The 25,339-nt window shown below is 37.7% G+C and overlaps 2 protein-coding genes across 3 annotated transcripts; both read right to left on the reverse strand.

Moving 5' to 3' along the window:
• Window positions 1–373: 373 nt before the first annotated feature.
• On the reverse strand, window positions 374–6,837 carry LOC103978309 (protein ALTERED PHOSPHATE STARVATION RESPONSE 1). The gene is made up of 4 exons (XM_009394066.3): window positions 5,182–6,837; window positions 4,913–5,070; window positions 3,000–3,223; window positions 374–2,227 (listed from the first exon to the last, which is right to left on the reverse strand). Exons 1-4 carry the CDS (start codon window positions 6,455–6,457, stop codon window positions 1,495–1,497), a joined length of 2,391 nt encoding a protein of 796 aa, XP_009392341.2. The 5' UTR covers window positions 6,458–6,837; the 3' UTR covers window positions 374–1,494.
• Window positions 6,838–14,571: 7,734 nt separating this feature from the next.
• Window positions 14,572–24,421, reverse strand: LOC103978310 (protein S-acyltransferase 10). Of its 2 annotated transcripts, XM_009394067.3 has the most exons (11): window positions 24,201–24,421; window positions 23,989–24,103; window positions 22,154–22,228; window positions 22,002–22,071; window positions 21,766–21,875; window positions 20,612–20,645; window positions 19,268–19,377; window positions 16,918–17,004; window positions 16,668–16,751; window positions 15,011–15,076; window positions 14,572–14,908 (listed from the first exon to the last, which is right to left on the reverse strand). In XM_009394067.3, exons 1-11 carry the CDS (start codon window positions 24,295–24,297, stop codon window positions 14,734–14,736), a joined length of 1,023 nt encoding a protein of 340 aa, XP_009392342.2. In that variant the 5' UTR covers window positions 24,298–24,421; the 3' UTR covers window positions 14,572–14,733. The 2 variants fall into 2 exon arrangements, with proteins under 2 accessions (XP_009392342.2, XP_064982682.1); XM_065126610.1 differs by lacking the exon at window positions 22,154–22,228.
• Between the last annotated feature and the right edge of the window lie 918 nt (window positions 24,422–25,339).

The raw sequence follows: 25,339 nt of genomic DNA on the forward strand, positions 1-25,339 counted from the left end.
TTAAGTAATATAATTCAGATCAATAAATTAATAATATAATTCAGATCAATAAATTAATAATCTAATTCATGATCGAAGCTGATCCTCAACCTTTGTGCAGGAACTCGCCGATGAACCAGACCTCGATCCAATCTCAACTCACCACCGATGAGCCAGACCTCGACCCAATCTCAGGCTTACCGTCAATGTCACCTCACCTACTTCAAGGCTCGATAATTGCCTCATAGAACTGCCACATAAGATTCTCGGACGCTCCTGTGCCTTTTTAAGTTCGGATCGAACCAGTACGATCCCACACCATACGGAATTTAGAAACAAATAACAATACATGATAAATCTCAAATGTTGGATGCACGCATAAAATGCCATAAGACACTTAGAAGATGAACTATATAAAAGATTTCAAGAAGTTACAGCTGTGGCGTTCGTAGTGAAGCCGGCAAATCATAACCAGACTGCCTTGACCGTATCAACATAAGAACATTAGATAACTAGGTTAAAAAGACAGCGAGGTGTCATGTAGATTATATGCAACCTTGGCAACCCTGTTTCAGATGCTACCCAGTGAAGCCAAGTGGAACAAGCAAGTCTGAGGTATGCCACAGCACGATCAGCACAGAATCACAAATGGTATGGATACACTGTTCTCTATGCATATAACATCTATACAGCAAAATTAATGAAATAATGAGCTTATACACTAGAAATCATCATCACCTATCCAGATTCCTCTGCAAATGCTCATTGTTCGCGATTGCTTTATGCTTACCATGATAGGAACGAGAACGCACCTCAGGGGTGGAGCGGAGTGGTGGGGCGACAATGATAGCAAATGCCCATATGCACTGACTGCTTCAAATTTACAGTAATACTCCATGGTGGTTACTAGTTTCCACCTCGGACTTAGACATGGAGCAGCATTTTCCATGAAGACTGAGAACATGAAGATCTTCAGGCATCGACTTTGAACTATTTTGTTGTGTCGAAATCGACATCGTGTGTCTTGTTGACATAATAAAATGCCAACACAAAAAACAAAACTAAGCGCCACGTAGTACCATCTCAACTTCATCTTCCACATTTTCCATTGAATGGAGACTTCGTAAGTGTTTCCCCGCTCAGTTCAGTCTACCTTCCGTAGCAACAGCACAGTGCACAAGATTGATGCCATGCTTCTCAGATCTTGCTAGGGATAAAGCCGAGCGATTTAGATCCCACTTACAACTACAAATGACACTTCTTTCAACCTCAGAAGCTCATTTCCAGACTTTCTTAAGAGATCACTGAATGGTTGTTCCAGGCTCTCCATAAATGCTTTTAGCCAAATTGATGAGAGCCAATTTCTTCCACTGGAGACAGACATATCGACGGGGATGCCTCTTTAGCTCAACTCAATGAAGACGATGATAAATAGCTAGCCACTTCCCAAGCATCAGGTGTAATATGTTCTCACATGAATGCATGAGTCTCAGCAAAGTCTAATCCATGTAAATCCTATGAAACTCCTGCTTTCTCTCTCAACCGCCTCTGTTTCTCTTCTTCAGAACGTGTGTGGAGTACCTCGTATGACTTCATGAAATTAGCACTAAAGTTTTCCATAGCTTCAAAGATCTGTTTTAGACTTAACTGCAAACTGTTGACAGTGGATCCCTGATGCTCCACAGGTTCAGATATTGATATCCTGTTCTCACTGGAAACTAACATCAATTTCTTTCTCTGCTTGAGCATTAGTTGTTCATCCCTTTCCATTAACTTTAGCTTGCTATCCATATTTCTGTTTGCCAACAACCTCTGCTGCTGCTCAAAGTTTTGCTTTTGCCAGATGTTAAAAACATTTTCAGCAAAAGCCTGGAGAGCATCAACAACATCCCTTTCGGATATCAGATCCATACTATGAGACCAGTAATTACAAATGACAAATACAGGAGGTGCACCTAATCTCCCAGGAGAAAAGGGAACAACACCATCATCTGTAATTTCAGGCACATAATGTATAGATTTCATAAGCCAACCGTTCAAGCATTTGACGTAGCTCCTTTGTGCAGCCACCCAAGCAGAAAAATTACTGATCCAATCCACCAACTTGAACTCTAACTGCTTTACTGCATCCATGTAAGCATCACTAAGCTTTACTCCAGATAAAATAGAATCTAGATTTTTAGCCTCAGATATTGCTTGACACTGAATATGATGGCATTCTGACATTACACGCCACATCCCCATAAATCTGCAATGTATCATTGATCACATAAAACCCATCATATTCTAGAACAGAGATTAAAGAAAACGGAATAAGCTTGGTTTAAACAACAGCATCCTAAGGTATTCAATTAAGGAGGGAAAAGGTTAGCACTACAGATTATAGTTTCAAACCTATGGCAAATCAACTAAGACAAAGTTGACCACAATATAAGTATCAAATTATAATTCAATGTAGTCATAAAGATCAGCTATCAGTGTAGACAGCCGGTGGCAGCTATCAACTTATTTTATATGTCATGTTAATGGTTTAACCGTTATCAGCTCAATTCAAGAAAAAGACATACAACAATGTACAAATTTGACAACATCACACAAAAGCTTTTCTAGATTAACTTAGAGTAAAAACCATGATGAAAATCATTTCACAATTATTTATCTTGTCTTATTAAAAATGGAGAGCCAAATCTTATTTTATACTTCAAATTTGATTTTTCATATAAGGAAAAAAGACTACAAATATACATACGAGTATATAACAATTTTGCTGTTAGGACAATGCTTTTAAATTATCAAGAGTACTCTACCAATGAGAAGAAAAGAATAATTGAGAAACCAGCTTATGAAATGAATGCTGAAGTTCTCTTTTTTATACTTAGAAAGCTGCCAATATATCGGGTCATGTCGTATCCGAGGTAAAATCCAGGTGTTATGCCGCGACTTTATTTTCAGGAGTACATGTGCAAACCCAGACACTACAACACAATTAAAACAAAGAAATACCACAAGCAGTTACATACCCATGGATAAGTTCATTAACTTGTGGCCATAACTCTTCATCCCTCAGCTGACTGATTTTACTAGAAATTGTGCTCACAACCTGAATGGCTATTCTTATCTTCGTAGATAACTTCCTGATAAAAATTTCCACTGCCTCAATTTTTTCTGCCTCTGCACCCCTCTCGCTCAAGTGCCTCAGGTGCTCATGTTTTCTTTCGTATAATACCCTCATCTTTTCCTCAGCCTACATAAGTAGAATTTAAATATGTAAGCTAAACAATCACACATGTCTTTACTACTTGAGTTCTAGCAATTGTGCAATGCATAATTTTCTCAATCAATTAGTCAGAAATCCTATATCTGAGGGAAAAAAAGATAAAAATTATGATACTAAAGAAACCTTCGCAGTTGCTTATAATAATGTCTTTTAGAAGAGAATATGTGCACAGTCAAGGTACCACAGCATACGCAGTATGTGGGACATGTGTTCCATATCAAGATGTTCAATGAAATATAATCAAGTAGAAGTTATATATATGTATGTGTATATATATATATATATATATATATAATCAAGTAGAAGTTATATATATATGTATATATATATATATATATATGTGTATGTATATGTATATATATATGTATGTATATATATATGTATGTATATATATATGTATGTATATATATATGTATATATATATGTATGTATATATATATGTATATATATATGTATGTATATATATATGTATATATATATGTATGCATATATATATATATATATATATATTCAGAAAATAAGTAGATAATGTATTCTGTGACCAAATTAGACCTTTGGAAAGATATACTCATCTGTTATCAGAAATCTGTAACAGTCATTAGAGTTACGTTATCAATTGACCACATTTTATAGTAACAGAACTATAATGTGGTAAAAAACATAACGAGGAAACCTAAACATATGCAAAGGGTGTATCACGTTTAAGCAGCTGCACAAGTATATGTGGTTGTATATGTGGCAGCTTTTTCACGTATTTGCAGAACATGGAAGTGGCTACATTGATGAATGCAGCTGCTGTGACACATATGCTTCATGCAATGTGACCATATTACCACATATGCAAATGTGGCCACAGTAAATGCTTTTTAGAATATTGGCTCTTTATCAAGCATTTCATTTGAAAACTTGAAGCAAAAATAAGAACTTGATTAGTAGGATTAATTGAATCATATATGTACGTATAACAATGAGCAATGAGGAATACATATACATATATATGTATTAAGAAATAACTGGATTGTGTTCACTGAAGATTCTTAATGGATTCTTAAGATCATTTAAGTTTAAAGATGATTCCTGTGTCAGGCTATGGACCAAATAATAATAAATACTAAGATTATTTTTCTAAATGAAAAAGATCCTGTGAATTTAAGATGAGAAGACAAAGTGTATAAAGTCAAGCAAGGCAGCGTCAACTACCTGAAATAGATTTGGATCAAAAAAATAGAATGCCTACCATATTTTCTTGCTCAGACTTGATGGAAGACAAGCCTTCGAGAAAGAAAATAAATTTTAAAAAGATTCACACAAATGATGTTAGATCATCGTAGAATGTTTATCGGAAGAAATATGATTTATTAGTATGCCACCTCATTTTAGGAAGGAAATGTTCAAAGAAACATGTCCATATATGAATTATCAATACTCTTTAGGAAGGAAATGTTTGAAGAAAAGTCCTCCGATTTCTTCTACCATACTTTCTTTTTTAGGATTTAGCCACAGGCTCAACACTGTAAATTTGTCCAAATCAATAGCTGCCCTAATCTACTTATTTTATTTCCTTGTGCTCACCTCTCCCAGAAATACAATACTCATGTCAAAACAACATCAAAATGAGATAACTATAAACTTGGAAAAGATAATTGTTGCACCAACCATGACTTCCTCAAGAAGCTTTTTTTCCCAATTGTACAGCTTCTGCAATGTCGACGAAAGATTACCGCAGTCCATCGCCTTACCTTCCTCAAATACCAAAAGATCTTCATTTTTAGAGCTCGAAAGTGGAGGTAACCCACATATCATCCTGACAGAAACTGCTTAGAGAAAACAATGTGCAGGAAAAACAAAAAATAATCAGATTTTGCTCCATATGTTCTTCCAAATACAAAAGCCCAGAGAAGAAATTGCAAGACTCGGTTCTTTACCTTTATATACAGAATTCTTCTGGTGATATAAAAGCTTTCCGACTTCCAGCATCTTGGACACCTGATTAGCCGACTCAGACGCCCTATCGAACTGAGTCCTTATCTCCTGCACAACCTCAGAAATATCCTGATAACTCCGAGAGACTGTATATCCCACGGCACTCCGTCGCTCTGCTGGCTCAGTCACTACGCTTTTCTCCACCACATGAACCTCATGCTCCAAGCTACTTCCTGCTTCCACTGACCTCGACTTTCGATTGGGATCCTCCCCAGCACTGCCTGTCACACCCTCTTTCGACCCCGTGGCAACCTTACCAGCATACTCTCCATTCGCAGCAGCCGACGTAGAGGCCATGAACTTTGGGTCGCCATAGGCTTCCTTGACGACCTCCTGGTCTTCATCCTCCAGATCAGGGATCCCTTCCTCCTCTCTTAGCTCCTTTGAGCTTCGGCTTGGCGTATATGGAGCATAATAATTATCGTACGCTTCGAAAGGATTTAGAAAGTCCCACGCCGAAGCCTTAGGAGAAGGCGGTGGTGGGGGCTCCCGAGAAGTGGAACTTTCAGCTGCCACGGCTGGCGGTGGAATGTTTGGAGGCGGCGAAGACGAGCCGAAGAAGCCGCCGCTGCCACCGCCGTAGCTCGCATACGGGTAAGAAGGATAAGGGTCAAAGTTCGAACTTTGAGGGGAATACGGGTAGCCGTAGTAAGGGTAAGACACGGGAGCCGGTTCGTCGACGGAGCCGACGCGTATCGACTCAGAATTAGGCGGTTGCTGCTGATAGGCGACTGAGGGCTCCGCCGGGCGGCTCCGGGCGTAGTTAAGGTTGACATAGGTCGGCCCAACGGGGGCGTCATCCGCGTGGAGATGGTGAATCGGAGACGCTCCGTCCGAGTGAAGGGGGGAATCTTCGTCGGAGTCGGAATCAGTCGGGTGAAATTGAATGTGTGAACCGGAGTGGGACTGGGAGTGGGAGTGGCCGCCGGAAGCGGACGGGACGGAGACGGCGGCCGCCACCGCGGCGGTGGGGGGAAGCGGGTCGCCCTTCCTCTGGGCGGGGAGGGGGAGGACAGGTGAACCCGGCGGCGGCAGCGCGGTGGCGCCGTGGAGTAACCCCTGGAGGGCGTCGCCGACGGAGCGGAGGGACCGTGCGTAGGCGTCGTGCGTGTCGGCGAGGGCGTAGCGGTAGCGGATGGCGTCGGCGAGGAGCTGCGAACGCTCTCGGCAGAGCCGCACCGCGCCCTCCTCCTCCATCTTCGATCCGCCGCAGCCCATTCCAAAGCAGCAACAAGAACCCCCCCAAAATCAGAGGAGGGAGGGATATATGAAGGGAACCCTAGGCGCAGGAGATCACATCACTAGGGTTTCCTCGGGGGTGTACGAGTCGGATCGGGAACGGATCGGAGAGCATAGGGTTCGGGAGACGGGGAGATGGGAAAGGGAAAGGGAACGGGCGAGGGCGGCGTCGGGAGACAGAGGAGGACGCGGTGGGAGTAGCGACGGAAGTAGGGGATACGATATCATCGACAGCGGAGCGGAGTCCGGAACGGGAAGTCGCAACAAAAGCGAAGACGGCTTTTGAGGGCGGTCCGAATCGCTTAGCTCGGACAAGATAAAAGGCCACAGAGCAACGAAAGACAATAGCGACTTGGGATACGGTAACATCGAGACGTACTTTTGACGTTTGTCTCCGCCGTGTGCGCTTTTTGTTTATTATACTTAGTTATTTATAGTGAAGTGACTAAAATACCCTCCAAGGACCGCGATTGTTCCTAGTCGCCTGTCGGATTCCGAGTCGGATCGGCGCGTCCGCGACTCGTTCCTCGTGCGATCGGTTAGGAAAGAGGAGGACGACCGAGTTCGAGCGGGCACAGGGAAGGAAGGAGGAAAACGACTCACCATATATTAAGACCGCTACAGGATTATAACACGTTGACGGTTTGACGAGGCATGCACGAGTCGGAGACTAAGAGAGACGTAAACCGATGGAAGTCTTCCGAATCAAGCGATTTAAGGTGGACGAGTCAAACGAAGTCAAACCTTCCGCGGAATTGGCAAAGCTTATTTTAGCAGTATTATTATTGTTACTTGTGGCGATGGGTTAGAAGATTGGAGCAGATGAAACCTAATGGCAAGTATTCCTCCGATCCCTCGTCAACAATGATGGCTGCGTAAAAGAATTTATATGTTATCGGGTGGTGTGGAGATTAATTTTGACTTTTGTGAGGAGGTGTTGGAATTTTCGCAGCTGCAGGAATTGGACCGTCTGGAAAACATGAATTGTGATGGTCAAACATTGGAATTGGAGATTAGTGATCGCACGCTGATTTGGAGGGATTAATATTTGGACCATTTCAATAGTCCATGGGAAATACAAATGGCATACGGACTCAATAGTTGTCAGCATCTTCTTAGGTTGAATCATTTTTACCATGAGAATTTCTAATGGTTTGGTCGCAGCTCATAATACAAATGCACATTTGTGTTACATGCGATGAAGTTATGACCAGAAATAACCCAACTCACTTTTAATCTCGTGTGTGCCAATGAGTAGATGGCTATGTGGGATCCATCTACGAAAACCTTTTGTACAAGACAATCGGCGATCGAGGTTTCTTGTGGTTGTTTGCTCGTGTTCGATGAAGCGGGATTAATCTAGTCAGATTATATACTCATAGTAAATAAAGAATCATACTTTTAATATCATGTTATATCATACAAAAATTATATCATGTTGTTTTTTATATTGATCGGACGAGTCTAATTTGATTCGAGCTTATAGCTGTGTGTAAAAAGATTTGAGAAGGAGGAAAGGGAGGAACGAATGCTTGCTCAATGGTCAAGAGTGTTGAGATCAATAACTATCTCAATCTAATAGTTATAAATAGGATCGTAGTTCATGAAGTAATAAACAGATAGAGAGAGTTTTGGTATCTTGTAAGTGTTCTTATTAATCCTCCTGTTTTTTAAATACTACATCAGTTTTCTTGAGTCGAAAGGATTCTTTTTACTCGGATCAACTGGGCATTATGGTTTTCAATGGCAATTTCATGTCTCAACCCCTTATCCCCATCTTCTCGGGCAGAAGCTATGAATTTTGGAGTATCAAGATGAAGACTCTATTCAAGTCTCAAGATCTTTGGGACTTAATAGAGAATGGATATGCAGATCCAGATGACGAAATCAAACTGAGGGAGAATAAAAAGAATGACTCAAATGCATTGTTCTTCATTCAACAAGCTGTACATGAGACGATCTTCTTAAGAATTGCAGCAGTGACAACCTCAAAGCAAGCTTGGTTGATACTTCAAAATGAATTTCAGGGCTCATCAAGGGTGATTATAGTAAAACTTCAAACCCTCCGTCGTGAGTTTAAAATTTTATTTATGAAAAGCAATAAATCGGTGCAAGATTTTCTTTCTCGAGTGACTGAAATTGTTAGTCAAATGAAATCTTATGGTGAACATCTTCCTGATCATATAATTGTTGTAAAAGTTTTAAAAAGTTTAACTCCGAAATTTGATCATGTTGTTGCCGCAATTGAGGAATCAAAAGATTTATCTACATATTCATTTGATGAACTAATGGGTTCTTTGCGAGCACATGAAGTAAGGTTGAACGAGTCACTTGAAAAAAGTGAAGAAAAAGCATTTCAGGTTAAGGGGGAGTCTTCTACTTCAAAAGAAGACAAAAAATCAAAAGGAAGAGGACGTGGTAGAGGAGGATTTCGTGGTAGAGGAAATGGAAGAGGAAGATGACACTTTGATGGGCATGATGAACAAAGTCAATCAAATTATGATCAAAAAAATTACAAGAGTGAAATTCAATGTCACTGTTGTAAAAAGTTTGGTCCCATGAAGACAAATTGTTGGAAAAGAGAAAAGCAAGCAAGCTACGTGGAGAAAAATGAAGAAAAGAGAAAAGTTGTTTATGACTCGTTCACAAGTTCATAATATCTCAAATGATATTTGGTTTTTTGATAGTGGATGTTCTAATCATATGTCAGGCATAAAATCAATATTTAGAGATATTGATAAGACTCACAAGTTGAATGTTAGACTTGGAGATAACAATCAAATCCAAGTGGAAGGGAAAGGAACAATTGAGGTGAAGACAAATCAAGGGAAGGTAAAATACCTTGATAATGTTTTCTTTGTTCCTACTTTATCACATAACTTGTTGAGTGTTAGACAATTAGTAGATGATGGATATTCAGTAATATTTGATGATGGTTCATGTACTATTAGAGATAAAAAATCTGGTTTGATTATAGTAAATGTTTGCATGACACAAAACAAGATGTTTTCACTTGATATGTCAAATATTGAAAGACATGCGCTTATCACAACTTAAAAGAATGAGTCTAGTTTATGACATTTAAGAAATAGACACCTTAACATTAAAGGTTTAAGGTTGTTAAGTCAAAAAGGAATGGTTTTCGGATTGCCCAAGATTAATACACTTGATGTATGTGAAGGATGTATTTATGACAAACAAAGTAAAAAATCATTTCCTATGAAAAGCATGAAGAGCATCTAATTGTCTTGAATTAATTCATGCTGATTTATGTGGACCTATGAATACAAAATCATTTGGTGGAAGTTAATATTTTCTATTGTTTACGGATGATTATAGTCGCATGAGTTGGGTATATTTTTTGAAATTGAAATATGAAGCATTAGATAATTTTCGAAAGTTTAAGGCACTTGTAGAAAGACAAAGTGGTAGATATATAAAGACACTTCGGACAGATAGAGGTGGTGAATTTTTATCTAATGAGTTTAGTTATTTTTGTGAAGAAAATGGTATTCATAGAGAATTGACAACACCATATATACCGGAGCAAAATGGTGTAGCTAAACGTAAGAATCGGACTATCGTTGAAATGACAAGAAGTTTGCTTAAAGAAAAACATCTTCCAAATCAGTTTTGGGCTGAAGTAGTTGCAACAGCAGTTTATTTGTTGAATATTTCACCAACAAAGGCCGTTATGAATCGAACTCCTTTTTAGGCTTGGTATGGTATGAAACCAAGTGTTAGACATCTAAGAATTTTTGGTTGTATTGCTTATGCTTTGGTGAATTCACAAAATCATCACAAGCTTGATGAAAAATTTAAAAAATATATTTTAATTGGTTATTCTTTACAATTGAAAACATATCGATTATATAACCCTGTTAGTGGCAAAGTTATTATTAACAGGAATGTTATGTTTGATGAAATGGCAAGTTGGAATTGGGAGACCAATAAAGGTGAAACACAAATGCAAATTCCAGTAGAACTAGACACTCCGCAGAATCAAGTGATAGATCCTGCTCCAACAAGTTCATCGTAACCTCACCCAATAGCAGTTCAAATTCTGATTCCTCAAATGAAACTCCTCCAAGAAATTTCATATCACTAATAGAAATTTATAACTCAACATTTGCTTTGTTTATTTAAGATACAACAACTTTTGAGGAAGCAGTTAAAAAGGAGGAATGAAGAAAAGTAATGAAGGAGGAAATCAAGTCAATTGAGAAAGAAGAATGAAACTTGGGAGCTAATGGATCGTATTTTGGAACGGATGAATAAGTTACGGATATCCTCACCAAATTGCTTCCATGTTTATTTTATGTCGTAAATTGGTGCATACAACTATGAATAAAGGGGAGTATTGAGATTTGATTCATAGTTATATATCTAGATAGTTATCATGATTTAGTGGTTACATGATGATTTCAATAACCATCTCAATCATGATTTAGTAGTTATAGGGTAGTTATAGGGTGGTTTCAATAACTACCTCAATCTAGTAGTAGGATGGTAGTTATAGGGTGGTTGTCAACAGATAAATAGAGTCTGTGTGCATTTGCTCGACTTGTATGAAAATCAAAATCGAATAAGTTTTTTAAGATGATGCTTAGGTTAGTGACGTAACAAAATGAGAAAAATTTTAATACACCAATTAATATGTATAATTAAAAAATATTTTACAATACGTATGGAATATATTAGGATTTATAAATACTTTAAGATTCATTAAATCAATATTAATATTTTAATATAAAAAGAGACATAAGGAATGGGGAATCCTCGTACGAGAATGAAATATCATGGAGGAAGGAAACCGTTTCAATTATGATTTGATTTTTCTATAAATATCATATATATATATATATATATATATATTTATATTCTTAATTTCTATCTCTAGAGTATATACTCTGTATACTACGGATTTCAACGTCGGTCAGCGAAGAGAACGCCAACGTCAACACAAATTGATATACGACGGAGGTTGACTTGGTTACGATGCGAATGCTGATATGATGGTTGATGTGGGTGTCGATCACACTACCCTACTCTCTATTATTTTCCTCCTCCACACTGTTCGTCGCGCTTATCCTCAGGCAGTCACATACGATCGAGCGATCATGCTTCGTATGAAACCATGAAGACGGTTTCCTTGCAACAAGGACGCTAATTGTCCTCTTTGCATGACTAGAAAATACAGCAGCTGAGAGAGAGAGAGAGAGAGAGAGAGAGAGAGAGAGAGAGAGGAGGGAATCAAGTTAATGATTGACGCCAGGGCGAGAGGGACCGTAGCGAGCAGATCGCATGTGCTCGCTCAACACATGATCCTCAGTAGGGCTGCTGACCCAGCCGTGCTTGCTCCAACTTTTTTCCTTCGTTCGGTGGTGGTGATGTGGAGAGGAAGAGATTCCCATTTCATCGAGCACCTTTCATGCATTCCACCGACTTCAAATGGCTCTCAACGGGAGTCACGGAGGAGGAGGGAAAAATGAATACCGGTGATAAACGAAGGAAGAGAGCTACGAGTCTCGGAAGACTGGCGTTGCATGGTTGCTGGAGCAAGATTGCAGGCACCACACGCGATGCTTTCCGGTGGATTTGGTGAGACTTCCGACCCCTTGTGTCAGAGGTAGCCAACGCAGGACACACATGGCGGTCACTTTTGTCTTTCTCTTTCAGCACCACACCACAGAATTGAGTCGTTCTGTCATTGGTTGGAGTGGTTAAATTACTCCATCAAAATGGACGCAAATTGCCTCAAAAGAAGATACCAACGCAAGGGAGAAATTAAAAAGAAAAAAAAGAAAAAAAAAGAAAAGGGATGGTGAGTCACCCTCCCCCACTGAAAAGTAATCATGGCAGGAAGAGGGAAACCTCCTCTCCCTCCATTGGCTCTCTGCAGAGAATGCAGGCTCCGAAGCTTTTTGTGGTTTGGTGGTTCAGCTGCCACTCTCGTTTCCACGAGGGATTGCTTGTGACATGCATTTATTTTTCTTTACGGTAGAATGGACAGCCCAGCCATTATTTCTTGGTTTCCTCATTCCCTTGTAGTACCATTGTTGTGAGGACGATTCCCCAAATCATTCACTGGTGTTTAAGATCGGCAGAAGAAGTTGAAGCCAACCATTTAGGATTGACTGGTACGATAACAGGATGTAACCAAGCTGCAGAAACAAGATGAATCTGGAAGAAGTGAGTACAAAACAAGGTGGAATTGGAGACTCACAGACATCAGGTCATGGGGCCAATGCTATCTGGATTGCTCTCGTGGTGTAACTGTACGACTCAACGCTGGGGGAGAGAGAGAGAGAGAGAGAGAAGCTGCTGACAGTTCCACTGCTGGAGGAGACACACGCATTATTGCATATCATCCTGACGGAAACTGCGCCGAGTGAAGTCGGTCTTCATCTTAATACATCATTTCGATCCTGACAAGACTATATATATATATATATACACACACAATGGGTAATCTTTAGTCTCTCATGCGTTACAGATGTCAAACCAATTCATCACGCCTCCAAAATCCTCTTCCCCTTGCACCGAACACCAGAGCTGAGCTCTCGCGATCCCTGTGGGACACTGCAGCAACAGCTCTTCCGTTCCGGAGAGTAGAACGAGGAGAAAGGTGAAGGGGAAGAAGGAAACAAAGCGTACAAGCTTAAGTAGCTAGCTGTGTGAGGCCAGTGGAGCACATGAGACCCGACAGCATATGGTACGCCATTGCTGCCCCCCTTAACTTCTTCTTGCTTCTCTCCCAGTTGCGTCACAGGGCCTCCGATAGGTACCCTCTTCAGTGGTGTACGCAGTGCCGTCCGTCCGACTCTCGCACTAAACTGGCCTTTTGGAGACGCCTCTTCGATCGTCGTCGATCAAGAGAGATAAAGAACATGATCTCGAAAACATCAACGGGAACAAGATCACGTGGCATCATTCTCTGCTTCCGCTCATCCGTACTGCTCCACCACTGTCATCAAGCGTGGTCAGATAAATCTTCACGAAGGTGGTAATTGACTTCCTACTATTTTTATTTGATGTACTAATTCACGACGTTTGAGATCGACAAGCGAGCGACGGGGTACCTGAATTGATTGAACATGGATGAATTCCACAGGCACTGTTGGACATGAATTGATTGATGCATGGAACGGTCAACTCACGGTGGTGTAGGTAGGTAGGTAGGTAGGCTATCCGGGACAACATGGATTTGCATTCGTTGCCGTCTAAAGAGCAGACCGATGTATCACAATGCTGGGTAACCAATAGGATCAAGATTTCTTGATCCTTGATGGATAATTTCATGTATAAGGGAATAAATTACGAGAGAATTAGATGAACAAAACTATACATTATTAGCATGCCAAGATAAACCTTGATTTATTTCTAGAAATATATAAAATTAGATCTAATAAATCGGGTTAAAACTTTAATATGGAGAACGCATTCATTCCCCTTAATTACAAACGTGCGGTTGACAAGTCAAGTTAGATTCAGAATTGTCAACCCATAGGAGCGCAATTTTTTTTTGTCTTGTTGAAAATTCGTGTCTATTGCCCTTCATCAACTACCGTCGATGGTTTCTCTCTTTCAAACTTTAACTCAATATTTTTTTGTGCTGCTTCTACGCCTGAAACATCAATCCATGCACCCGTAAAAAAGAAATTGTATGACCTCAAGATTTATTTAAGTGCGTCCAGCGTAATATGTGCCCATGTAGATTTTTTTGAGTAGTCCATAAAAACCAGGAGGTGAAAAATTAAAAAGAATAGAAATCTAAAAAACAACAAATTGTGATTATTATTTCTTATTCTTTTTTTAGCGTAGATGATTGGGCATCAAAAAGACATTACTGTAGGGCAAAAATTGGATCCCTATAATAGGAATATTATATTATAATCCGATCTAATAGGATAACTGGCCCGTAAACTTTTAAAACTCCATCCTGGTATGTAATTCCGGAAACAAATGCACTTCTGCTCTGCTGCATGAATGATCCTGTAAGTACAATAAAATGGGGGATTCAAAAGCATACCACGTGTGGATGTTTCAGTGAATCTAAAAGATGGAGAAGTGAACTCAACCCTGATCACACATGAGAAATTGTTTTGCATTTTATATGGCTGGAAACCTAGACATGAATTCTAATTGGGAGGATGACAGAAACCGATGCAAGATAGTTGACTAGTGAGATAGCGGTGCACACAAAAATCTACAACCTCCTGGCACAGAAAAAAATAGACAAATAAGTCGAGATATCAACAGCATCGACAAGAAATAACATCAATGCATGTGTATGGCTGTGCTCTGGCTTCGACATCTTCCACCGGCGGAACTGCTTCCAGTTTATGCTTATCGTCACAGGAGCAGCAGAACGCAATCAAGTTCCTATAAATGCCTTTACTAAATGGATGAACCTTGCTTGGGAATCCCCTGGACATCACAAGATTGACATGATTAGCATGTAACTCACAGTGGGACATCAGCACGGATGTAGCAGTACTCAACATGAACTAGTTCCTTTAGTTCTTCTACCTCAAGTACAGTATCCGTCGCCTCCTCATGATTTCATGTGTAGTTTGATTTGTTAATGCAAGATAACTACAGAAGAACCACACAGATTAGCTCACAAATATGCATTCTAGTTCATATAAGCAGCTAACTTGTAAAGAGTAATACAAATTCCAAAAGAAAACTATTATGTAAACAAAAATGGTGAAAGAAACGACACAATTCAGTCAGCATATGAATAACTCAATCGTCCGTATATGTTATACAACTCATTAAGAACAAAGTGTGTTGTGAAAGTGAAATAATAGGAGATATCCTGCAGGAATGATGGAGCTAACAAAGCACCATATGATAATTGATATCCACTATCTGCTTCATGATGGAACATCATATTCTGTTTGCAAATAAGCTATTCTTATTTAACTTCATCATACAACCTATATGAAATAATCTGGAGTATGTTACTTGGAAAGCAAACCTGTAAAACCCCAAAATGCTTGGCAATATACCACAATGAATTGTTGTACATGTGCTGATTAGTTTTGGCTTCTTTTGGGATAGATGTTAAAGGGAGTCAAATGCGTTCTGGAGAAGACTTTTTGGGAAGTCTACTAATTCTACGATCTTTTCATGTCAGGTAAACCATGATTTTTGAAGTGCTGTAACTCATTTCGGCCTTGCTTTGAGCATATCATGTTAAATATGCTTTTTTCCTTTTCCTTTTCCTTTTCTTTAAGTGCTTCTTTTGTTTCCCCTTTAACCTTCATTTCTGTGTTGTCTAGTTACTTGCTATCTGACACTACTAGCCCTATGGATTAATTGGAGAACTGGATTGAGTGTTTGCATGTCATTCATCGATGACTTGATCTCTAATATTCATCCATCATGATTAAGTGTATGTGAAATCAATAAAGTCACCATCAACTAGTATAAAAAGTTTATCCTCACTGTCTAAACATGCCAAAAAGCATCCAGAACATGAGAGCAAAGTTTCCTTAATGCATCCACATAATATTTTATTAACTGCTTATACTTAAGCTCGTTCTATAATTCCTGATGGCTAACCACTATGAACTAAGTCTATAAACTGTGTCTACTTTTTATGCCATGTGGATAGCTTGTAATCCCACACACAGATTATAATGATTAGGACTTTGTTCAGAATATACACAGAAAAGGGTGGCCCACTGCATGAATATTTTGGGAGTTTCAAATGCATGTAGCTATATCCCTAGATGCAAAGAGGTTATTTTCATGACCAGAACCCTTATCTTCCAATTCATAATGGAGCAACCTCACCATGGTGCCAATGTTCCCTATATAAAATTTTGAATTGTGCGCATTTGTTTCTTAGAAATTAACTCATAGAAGAATGAGCTTGTATTAGTTTGAAATATTATCTTCTACAACCAAAATTTTCCATCAAGATGGAGTATCAACTTTGACAACCTAAACACAAAGTGAAACATAATTTACTCACCCCCTAGTTTAAAGTGGTATCATGTAAACAGCATATAGCCAAGACAAGTCGTTTTATATTGTGATGACATTTAGTCAAGTCACACACAATTCAAGCAGTAGAGAAGAAAAAATTATCTCATGCAAACACTTGGGTATATCTCAAATGAGAAAAGAAACTTATAAGATGTAAGCATTGTATACACTGTAGAACATCTCTTACCTGTGAAAAAGTAGCAGCAAAATTAGAAAGATGAAACAAAAAACCAATATCACGATTAATATTATTGCAATGAGATCCTTCCACCTGATAACATATACAACACAAGTATTTGGTTCAGTTACACTTACATATAAGGAACAGACACTAGAATTGTTAAAACATTCCAATATATCTTGATTTTAGCATTAAGATAAACAGTGCCTTTTCACAATTTCAAGGTATAACTGATTGCAGAGGAAAGATTCTATACCAAGCTTTCATGGCTTTTGACACTAAGAGATCAATGTACAATGTGCCAGTCCAGATGCAGAGCATTGTTTCTTCAAAAATATACCACCTATGACAAATTTCAGAGACGAACATATTAGAAACAATGCAAAATGAATAAATGAAAAAATTGTGATGTTCCAGTGTTAGTGCAACGTAGGACTTCCAGACCACAAATAACAAATGATTTAAAGGGATGATATAGCTAAGTAATAAGCTTCTCACAACTAGGTATGCAGTACCAGGTTCAGTAAGTGTACGACACAAAAAAAAATTTGAAGCTTTAGACTAATTTCTTAGTTCGACTACAAGTAATACAATTCAGAGTCAAGAGGGAACCAATAATCTTCAATCTGATCAGAGCAAAATCAGAAACACTTATGGAAGGATAACAAATCCCCATGAAGAATCTGACATCACTGGAACTGTCTGTCATAGCAAGCCTCGATTAACATGAATCATTAAAAATAATGTGCCTTTAACTGCCTTGTAGTTTAGTAATTATAAATTCCAGAATATGTTTCCAGATCAGCTATTTGCATGGTTCAGATTGTATCGCTAAGCACTTGGGAAATAAGCAAGCTACACAGAATTACAAAATGCTTGGTAATGATCACGAATTACATGATCTTTCTTGAAGAAAGATGTACTTGCATGGAGTATCATCATAATTTAAGAAGAAGCTTATATATTATAATTAATACTCATTTGCCAACAGATAACCATTGGAAGGTCTGTACAAATATCCAATAAATCATTCTTCTAATATTAAGGGCGTATATTAGTGCTGTTGAACCTTACAGATGCTGAACATATGTATGCCATTTGTGAAAGACATATTTCATAGATGTCAAGACTGAATATATTATGGCTAGAAACAAAATTATGTGGTGCACAGGAAATAACTAAAAACAATGTCATAGTTTTAAACATGCTGTTAGTAAAAGAATTGATTAATCAATTGGTTTTCATAATCAATTAATATTTATGTTCTCCAAATCAATTAATACAATCTTGATTGAAAAATTAACTAATTATTGGCTTTAATTTTAGATCAAATAATCATTTTTTAAACCTTCTAATTAATGCTTTAGATTTAATAAAATATCATTGTTTAATTTATAGCAGGGTTTGCCTTTTCGGGTATCGGACCCGTTTTGACAATCTATTGGAATGGTATGTGCCGGTCTATACCAGTGTACTGACACAATATGCCGGTGTATACTGGTGATTCGACAAGGAAGAAAAAAAAGAGAGAAGTAGAAAGGGTGGTGGAGGAACATAGGAAGGAGAAAGGAAGGAAGAGAGAAGAAGAGAAAGAAGTGGAGGACGAAGAAGGAAGAAGAAGACAGATGAGGAAAGGAGCAGTGGCGATGGTGAGGCGGCAGCATCTTACCGGAGAAGAGGGCTCACAAATCTCTTTTTTTTAATGTTGATTTGGATAGGGGCCCCACCATTTCTTTGATTTTTTTATTAATTTAACTAGATCGCCCAAAACAGAGTGGTCCGCGTATCAGCCCACACCCGGACTGGTACATACTGCCTGTACCATACCGTTTTAGGCGGTGCAGCAAATGTTGATTTATAGCACAATCCACTATTAATGATTTACAACGAAGTTCGTGTACACATACGATGCATGTTCAACCTTGCTCAAGGTAACTGCATCATCAAAGTACAAAATCAAGACTGATATATTTGAATCGAGGTGAAGTGCACTTTTCTTTCGATTGTCGATTTTAATCTTTAAGTCATTAAAACAATATTATAATAAATGCCCAACTATTCTAACTTTACCGAAAAAGAAAAAAAAAGCAATATAAGCTCTCTGAAGGTAATGCATTCGAGCTATTTCTTGTTAAATCATCTTGAGAATAAAATGTATACTAGGACCATATGATTAGATAATGTTCTTGTAAATTTTATAACCAACATATTCCAATTCAACGGATGGCTGTGACTGCTTTCTTCCTGTCTTGATCCAAGATATTAGCCTTTAACTAAGGTCAGCTTGCAGCTAAGCTTATTAAGTTGAAACATGAAAAGATAATTGCAGGAGCAAAAACAGAATACAGCAGAATAAAAATAAGATGAGAAAGTTAGAACAAGAAAAGAAGCCAAGAATAAGTTGAAGAAAAGGAAATATGAGGCCAGCGGCAATTTTTTTTAACTGCAGAGATATGACCAATATCAGGGTCAATGGTAGATCTATGTTATCAACTATTTAACTCACACTATTAAAAACTAATGAATAAAAAAAAATCAGAAATAGTATTTTAGATTTGACCAAATAACAATCTATGAATCATCCAATAAATACTTGATCCACTCACCAAAATCGGCAGTGGTTCCTTTTTCCAATGCAGGTTCCTAGCCATGCACAATGATGATCAAATTGGAGGACACACTTGGCACAATCATGGCAATGCTTCGAACGTGGAGGCTGCAAGAGTAGAAAACAATTACAACTTAAACATAGTTCATCCATATGTACTCTTGAAAATTAATATTTTCTGAACATTTAATTAGCATCTGAACAAAAGGCCTCTTTTACAAAGAAATGCATGTGGGACTAAGGAAATTCAGATTTCAATCATACAGCAAATTACAGAAAACTATCATTTCAGGATTTCATTAGTGTCCTTCAGAATACAGTTCAGATAAGAAAATGAAGCTTCATGTAATAATTAACCTAAGCAGGCCATCTGGTTGGCAGTTGTTAATTGTCCAACTAACAAAAACAGATACTAAAAAGCAACTGACATGGAAGATTTGGCTAATTTTCTGTTTCTATTTAATTACATTTAAATAGCCAACTGTTTAGACCCTTTTGAGGTAATGGACCCAGCAAGACAATGATCTAACATAATTAAAATCAATACCATCACAAGAACAGAATAAATTGCAAAATGCAAAATGTTATATGCAACAACTTCAATGAAATGAATGGTGGGTCACACCTTCTCTTCCCTTAGAAAAAAGCTCTAGTGTAGCCTGGCAAATGAAGTGAAAGATACACTTCCCTTTGTTCTTCAAGCATACATCTTATTTACCAAATGATAAGCAGTGTAGTTCTAGAAGTGGCTACAGAATGATGCTGAGAGATCTTGGCTTTCTGCAATAAATATCATCTTGTTACTGCCAGCTGTAACATGGCAGACTAGGGAAAGGATTATTCCACAAAGCAACTCAGCAGAAAATGACTCATGATTATCTGATAAGAACAAGCACGATAAAATGTTCAGCAGAATGTTCGCTGCTAAACCTAATTTAATCAAACACCATTTTCAAATTGAATCTCACATATTAACCATAATTCATTTACCTCCAATAAATTTATTACCAATGGATAACCTAGCATGCAAAGTGATTGTCTACCGGACCAATCTATAAAGCCCAATGTTCAGTTGCACGGTGCTAGAAACCAATCATTTACTTAAAAGTACAACTATCCAAACACACCAAAAATTAGAAAATAATTATAGATATCTGCCCATTAAGAGCATCTAAAACATAAAATAGCATATATGAATTTTGGCTCCAAAAAGTAAACTGCAAAAAATATGTAACAACAAATATTTCGGCATCAAAAGTCACCTATGTAGCTTCAACCTCAGATTAACAAAATATAGAACTTGATACAAGCATACACTTAAATTAGGTCAGATAGATATTACCTGAATAATGTGGCAATAACTGCACGTCCAAGTCCTACAACAATAGAAAGAAAAAACAGGTAATAAAATTGGAGTGAGACAATTGACTGTAGATACTATTATTGTTAAGTAAGCAGATGCATAGAGAACATGCAAAACAAAAATTCCAGTATGTCAGTTGCTAATCTAAGGTACACGATATGAATTTTCTGTACCTAAAACCCTTATTACAATTTTCTTTCCTGATTTGAAGAGAAAATATTTGGTCTTTTATGGTGGAGACAGTTGCAAGCTTGGACTCTTCAACTATGTTGACAACCATTATCCTGAAGGTTTGCAGAATCAGAGAGGAATAAGACTCACTCAACCTAGCACAACAACCTACACCTTACCTCTGAACATTAGCCCCACATATTTCCTGCTTTGTGACACTGTTAACTTAAACTGCCATTTTCCCCAAAGGCCCGAACCTTCATAGATTTTCTCTTTGTTCATCTCGGTAATGCAACTACTACCATGAGAAGACAAGACGACTTATGAAACAGAAACACACTTCATATCCATACCAAGTACACGATGGATATAATACTGGTATAGTGCCTGTTGGTTATATGCTAGATAATTCCTCAAATTATCTATTTTTTCACATAATTATCAAAATGATCAGGTAGTCATAGCTTTTATGATCCTTAAGTGATACTACGTGAATACTTACTGGAAAACTTCCTCTTGAATGTTGACTTTTATTATTATGAACAAAATAGCTATATAACTGAACAGATTATTTATATGCTATTTGTATTGTACATCAGACTACAATTAATGCATTAAATAATCTTCATTTATCATATGTTCATGTTTCCTTCTGTGCATTATTAGAGAATAATATTATTAGGAATATTTACTTTTTATGATGAAGAGGTAGTTTGATGCTAGCATGTTATTGTTCACCATGATATATGGCTAGAATTTTAATACATCAAAGGATGTCAAGTTTATCATATATACGTAAGATATTTCTAATTGCCATACCCATGCCATATCAAATCCTTCTTTCAAAATTGCATCAAGATGCCATGTCATATCCATGCTTCAAAGTAGACAAGGTATTATTACACCATCATGGGTTGATAATTGATTCTTTCTTATAAATTGTATGGAATGCTAAAGCTTACCTGCTGGAAAATCCAGGAGGGTAGAGATCCATCACTTGCCTCAACCATACTGAAGAAACGATTTGAGTGGACGGACTTGGGTTCTTGTTTCTTGTAGTAATTTGCCTTTGCTTGATCATGACATTATTGTAGATATTAGTCGGATAAGCAAAGCATTGCTTAGATTGTTGTGTTCATTCACTATATATATATATATATATATATAGCTTCATTGTAAAACTAAAAAATTGCCTTACATCGAAGCTTGACAAGTTTGCAAAGGTAGCATGTGTTCCACTTCCAGCCATCATTACATCAATAACATACCTAAGGGGACACTGTTAGCACACAAACTGGTACCAAAATACCACAAAGACCCACACTGTCAGTCATGAAAAAAGAGTGTTACCCTGGAGATGAATAAGAAGTGAAGAAATACTGAACCAAAGTAGCCAAATATAGAACCAAGTATATTGCTGTATACCTGAAATTTTGGGTGGGAAACATAGTTAAACATGGAAAAAAATGGTAGTTATAAGCTGCCTAGAGCCAGTAGACTTTTGTTTCTTGAAGAAATATAGTACAACAAAGAAACTAAACACCATCACTATACTTAACAGTAAAACACTAGGAAAAGCCCATATACGACGAATATTTTTTGTTGCTGTTGGAATCAGTAGAAGTCCAAATCCTATTGACACAGTAACTGGAAGTGGAAGAAAAGGTATTATCCATGCATATTGATATGTATGTTCCATAAGAAAACAAAATGAAATCTTTAATCATTCTACTATTCTAGTCTAGTCTTAGTAGAATATTCTATTCTAGTAATTTATAGCCATATTATATAGTATAATAAGAAAAAAGAGTTATACCAAAAGGAGTACTTGATTCTAATATAGATACTATGATCCGTATTTAATTTAAATAAAAGGACCTAGTTATCCTATTTGTTCATTTTTTTTTATAGTAATTCCCTAACTCCCTCTGTAACTCCTTCTGAAACTGATTGATTGGATTCCAATACAATAAGGAAAACTTATGTTCATCAGAAGATACTCCTTACTTCGTATAGAACTGAAATAAAGATGACTGAGGTCATCTTTATTGGGTAATGAAATATCTTGTTTAACAGATTAACTACTAGTTTGAATTGTAATTTAAATGACAAACATAGCACTCTGCGCTTAATCAATTAATAGAAAAAACTCTTTTATTTACTGTGCAAATCATAACATAATAATTCATCTAATCTTGTGAAGAGATAGCAGAAGCTGTCCAACCAAAGATCAAGCTGAGGGAACCAGTTTCCCTCTTGAATTCTTTAAAAATCGTGATGAATGGGCTTCTAACACCACCTAAACATTCCTGGTGGTCTAGCAAGCCCTGACAACTGGATTCAAAGGGTAGGTTTGTGATAGCAAATAAAGAAAAGTCCACATTGAAATCTCTATATATCCCCAAAAAGTAACTTCTGTTGCACTCGTATATAGGGAAAGATCCATGTGGTTTTGATCCTATGCTGTGATGAATCTGATAATGACAACTAGATACCAAAAAATAAAAATAAAAAAATGGAAAATGAACAACACATTAATAAACTCATCCCAACGCTTGCATAAGGTTTTATGCAGAAGTGATACCAGCAATCAACAAGAATTATCTACCACAGAGTACCTTGGATCATCATTCAAAAGAAGTTCCATATAGTTACCACTAAAGAGTTCCAAAGGCAAATTCTCCCCTTGAAAAAAACAACGCACCACAAAGTAGGGTGAAAAAAATTATCAAAGCACACAATTAAATAACTGTATTTTTTTTTAGCAGCTTTCAGCCATTAGCATTTTCCTATCCATTATGTAAGTACTAGAATTCGGTGCCAAAGGCAGCCAAAAGCTTCATTTTGACTTAGGAGCATGATAAAGGCAACATGGAGACGGGGAGAATGTTAACGAACGATCGGCAGCGCAACAGTATGCATTTAGAAGCTACCACAAGGGCAGTTACTTGGAAGTAGCTATCCAAATCAAAGAGAGACCTCAATAGAAAGCACAGGATGCGGAACATCAGTAGCGTATCCATCATTTTCTATCTCAACTTATAAATTCAAGAATCCGAACTATAACAAATTTTACCCCTTCCTAGGAACGTTTAAAGTGAAACAGTACCTAAAGCAATACAATTATTAGCCTTTATCCAAACACGAAGCTAAATTCAAGGATAAATCACAAAAGAAAAGCGTACCAAGGATGCTCTCGAGTTCTCCGCCTCAGTTCGGTGTCCAAAATGAACAGTGCTCCTCCGAAGATTACGTGAAGGAGCACCAAAATCAATTTCAAACACAACGCAGATCTCGTCGCTGGAATAGCAAAACAAGGAGAATACAGAAACTGCCAAAAGAATCCACCAAAAACCGACTAAACGACAGATCGGATCTGAGATGGAAGGGCGACTACCGCGGTCGTCGAGGCAGGGGAAGCGGCCTAGCCATCGGCCGGAGGGCCGTCCGGAGGACTCTCGGACGGCGCTGGAGGAGCCGACGACGCTGGTCATCCGAGACGCATCGGATTGGCCCGAACTACCAACAAGAGGCAAGGCGCACGAAAGCCGAGGCGCGGCTGCGGGGTTACGGAGAGAGAGAGAGGGTCACCGGTGGTGCATTTGATCGCCTCGACACGATATCTGAAACAATGATTGCTAGTTTGAGTTGGTATAGGTAACACATTAATGCTACGTGTACTGCAATGAATCGCGGGTAACGCTCATGATCATGATCAACGATCCACATTGTGCCATTTTATCACGTAAGACGAACGCGTATGTAATACGCGTGGGAATATAGCAGTTGACCCACTGCCCATTTCTCATTATTCATAAAATAATATTTTATTATTTAAGATCTCTTTTATTTTATTTTATTTTATTTTCCTTCCTCACAGCTCCGCCTACAAATAATACTGTCGCCGGCTCTCCCGACTGTGACACGTACGAAGTTTTCTGACTTAATACAATTGATCAGAAGATAATGTCTTATAGTTTATTATAGAATATACATAATTTTATAAACGTTAAGTTATTATAATAAAAATCAAAAATTATTTTTCACCTTCTCCTCTTCAATCTTCCATTCATCTCATTTTTCCATTCATCTCATTTTATTCTTTATTTTTTATTATTTTATATGATTAAGAAGAAAAGAGGAGCAAAAGGAGAAAAAAAATCGAAAAAAAAGGAGAAAGTCACATGTAAGAAGTAAAAATAAAATTATATTATATTATAGGATTATAAATAATAATAAGGGAGTTATAAATAGTAATATCTTGTAGCAGAAAAATGAATTCGCTTTGGGGACTTTAGTTCCATTGTTGATACAGGGAGTTAGCTACTTTTCGTGCTCTAGTCCTTATATTTTTAAAAGTTATATTGGAATCTCTATAATTATGAAAATAAAACATCTATGTTCATTTATCATAATGACGTCAGTTTTATCGATAAAAATATAAAAATAAATGATAAAAATATAATTTTAATATTCAGTGGCAAACGACGTCAGTGGTGACGAATGATGGCACCGTTGGTGTCGACACCGACGTAT

The sequence above is a fragment of the Musa acuminata genome, chromosome BXJ1-3, assembly GCF_036884655.1.
Source record: "Musa acuminata AAA Group cultivar baxijiao chromosome BXJ1-3, Cavendish_Baxijiao_AAA, whole genome shotgun sequence".
In the NCBI taxonomy this organism is placed as follows: domain Eukaryota; kingdom Viridiplantae; phylum Streptophyta; class Magnoliopsida; order Zingiberales; family Musaceae; genus Musa; species Musa acuminata.

Excerpts from the sequence above, each read along its gene's own strand:
- LOC103978309 (XM_009394066.3), bottom strand. The coding sequence starts at position 6,457 with ATGGGCTGCGGCGGATCGAAGATGGAGGAGGAGGGCGCGGTGCGGCTC. Across the intron at positions 3,224-4,912 it reads AGCTTCTTGAGGAAGTCATG|GCTGAGGAAAAGATGAGGGT; the intron begins GTTGGTGCAACA and ends CTACTTATGTAG. Across the intron at positions 2,228-2,999 it reads GTTAATGAACTTATCCATGG|ATTTATGGGGATGTGGCGTG; the intron begins GTATGTAACTGC and ends GATACATTGCAG.
- LOC103978310 (XM_009394067.3), bottom strand. The coding sequence starts at position 24,297 with ATGACCAGCGTCGTCGGCTCCTCCAGCGCCGTCCGAGAGTCCTCCGGA. Across the intron at positions 24,104-24,200 it reads CCCCTGCCTCGACGACCGCG|CGACGAGATCTGCGTTGTGT; the intron begins GTAGTCGCCCTT and ends TTGCTATTCCAG. Across the intron at positions 14,909-15,010 it reads CGACGGATACTGTACTTGAG|GGGATTCCCAAGCAAGGTTC; the intron begins GTAGAAGAACTA and ends TGTGATGTCCAG.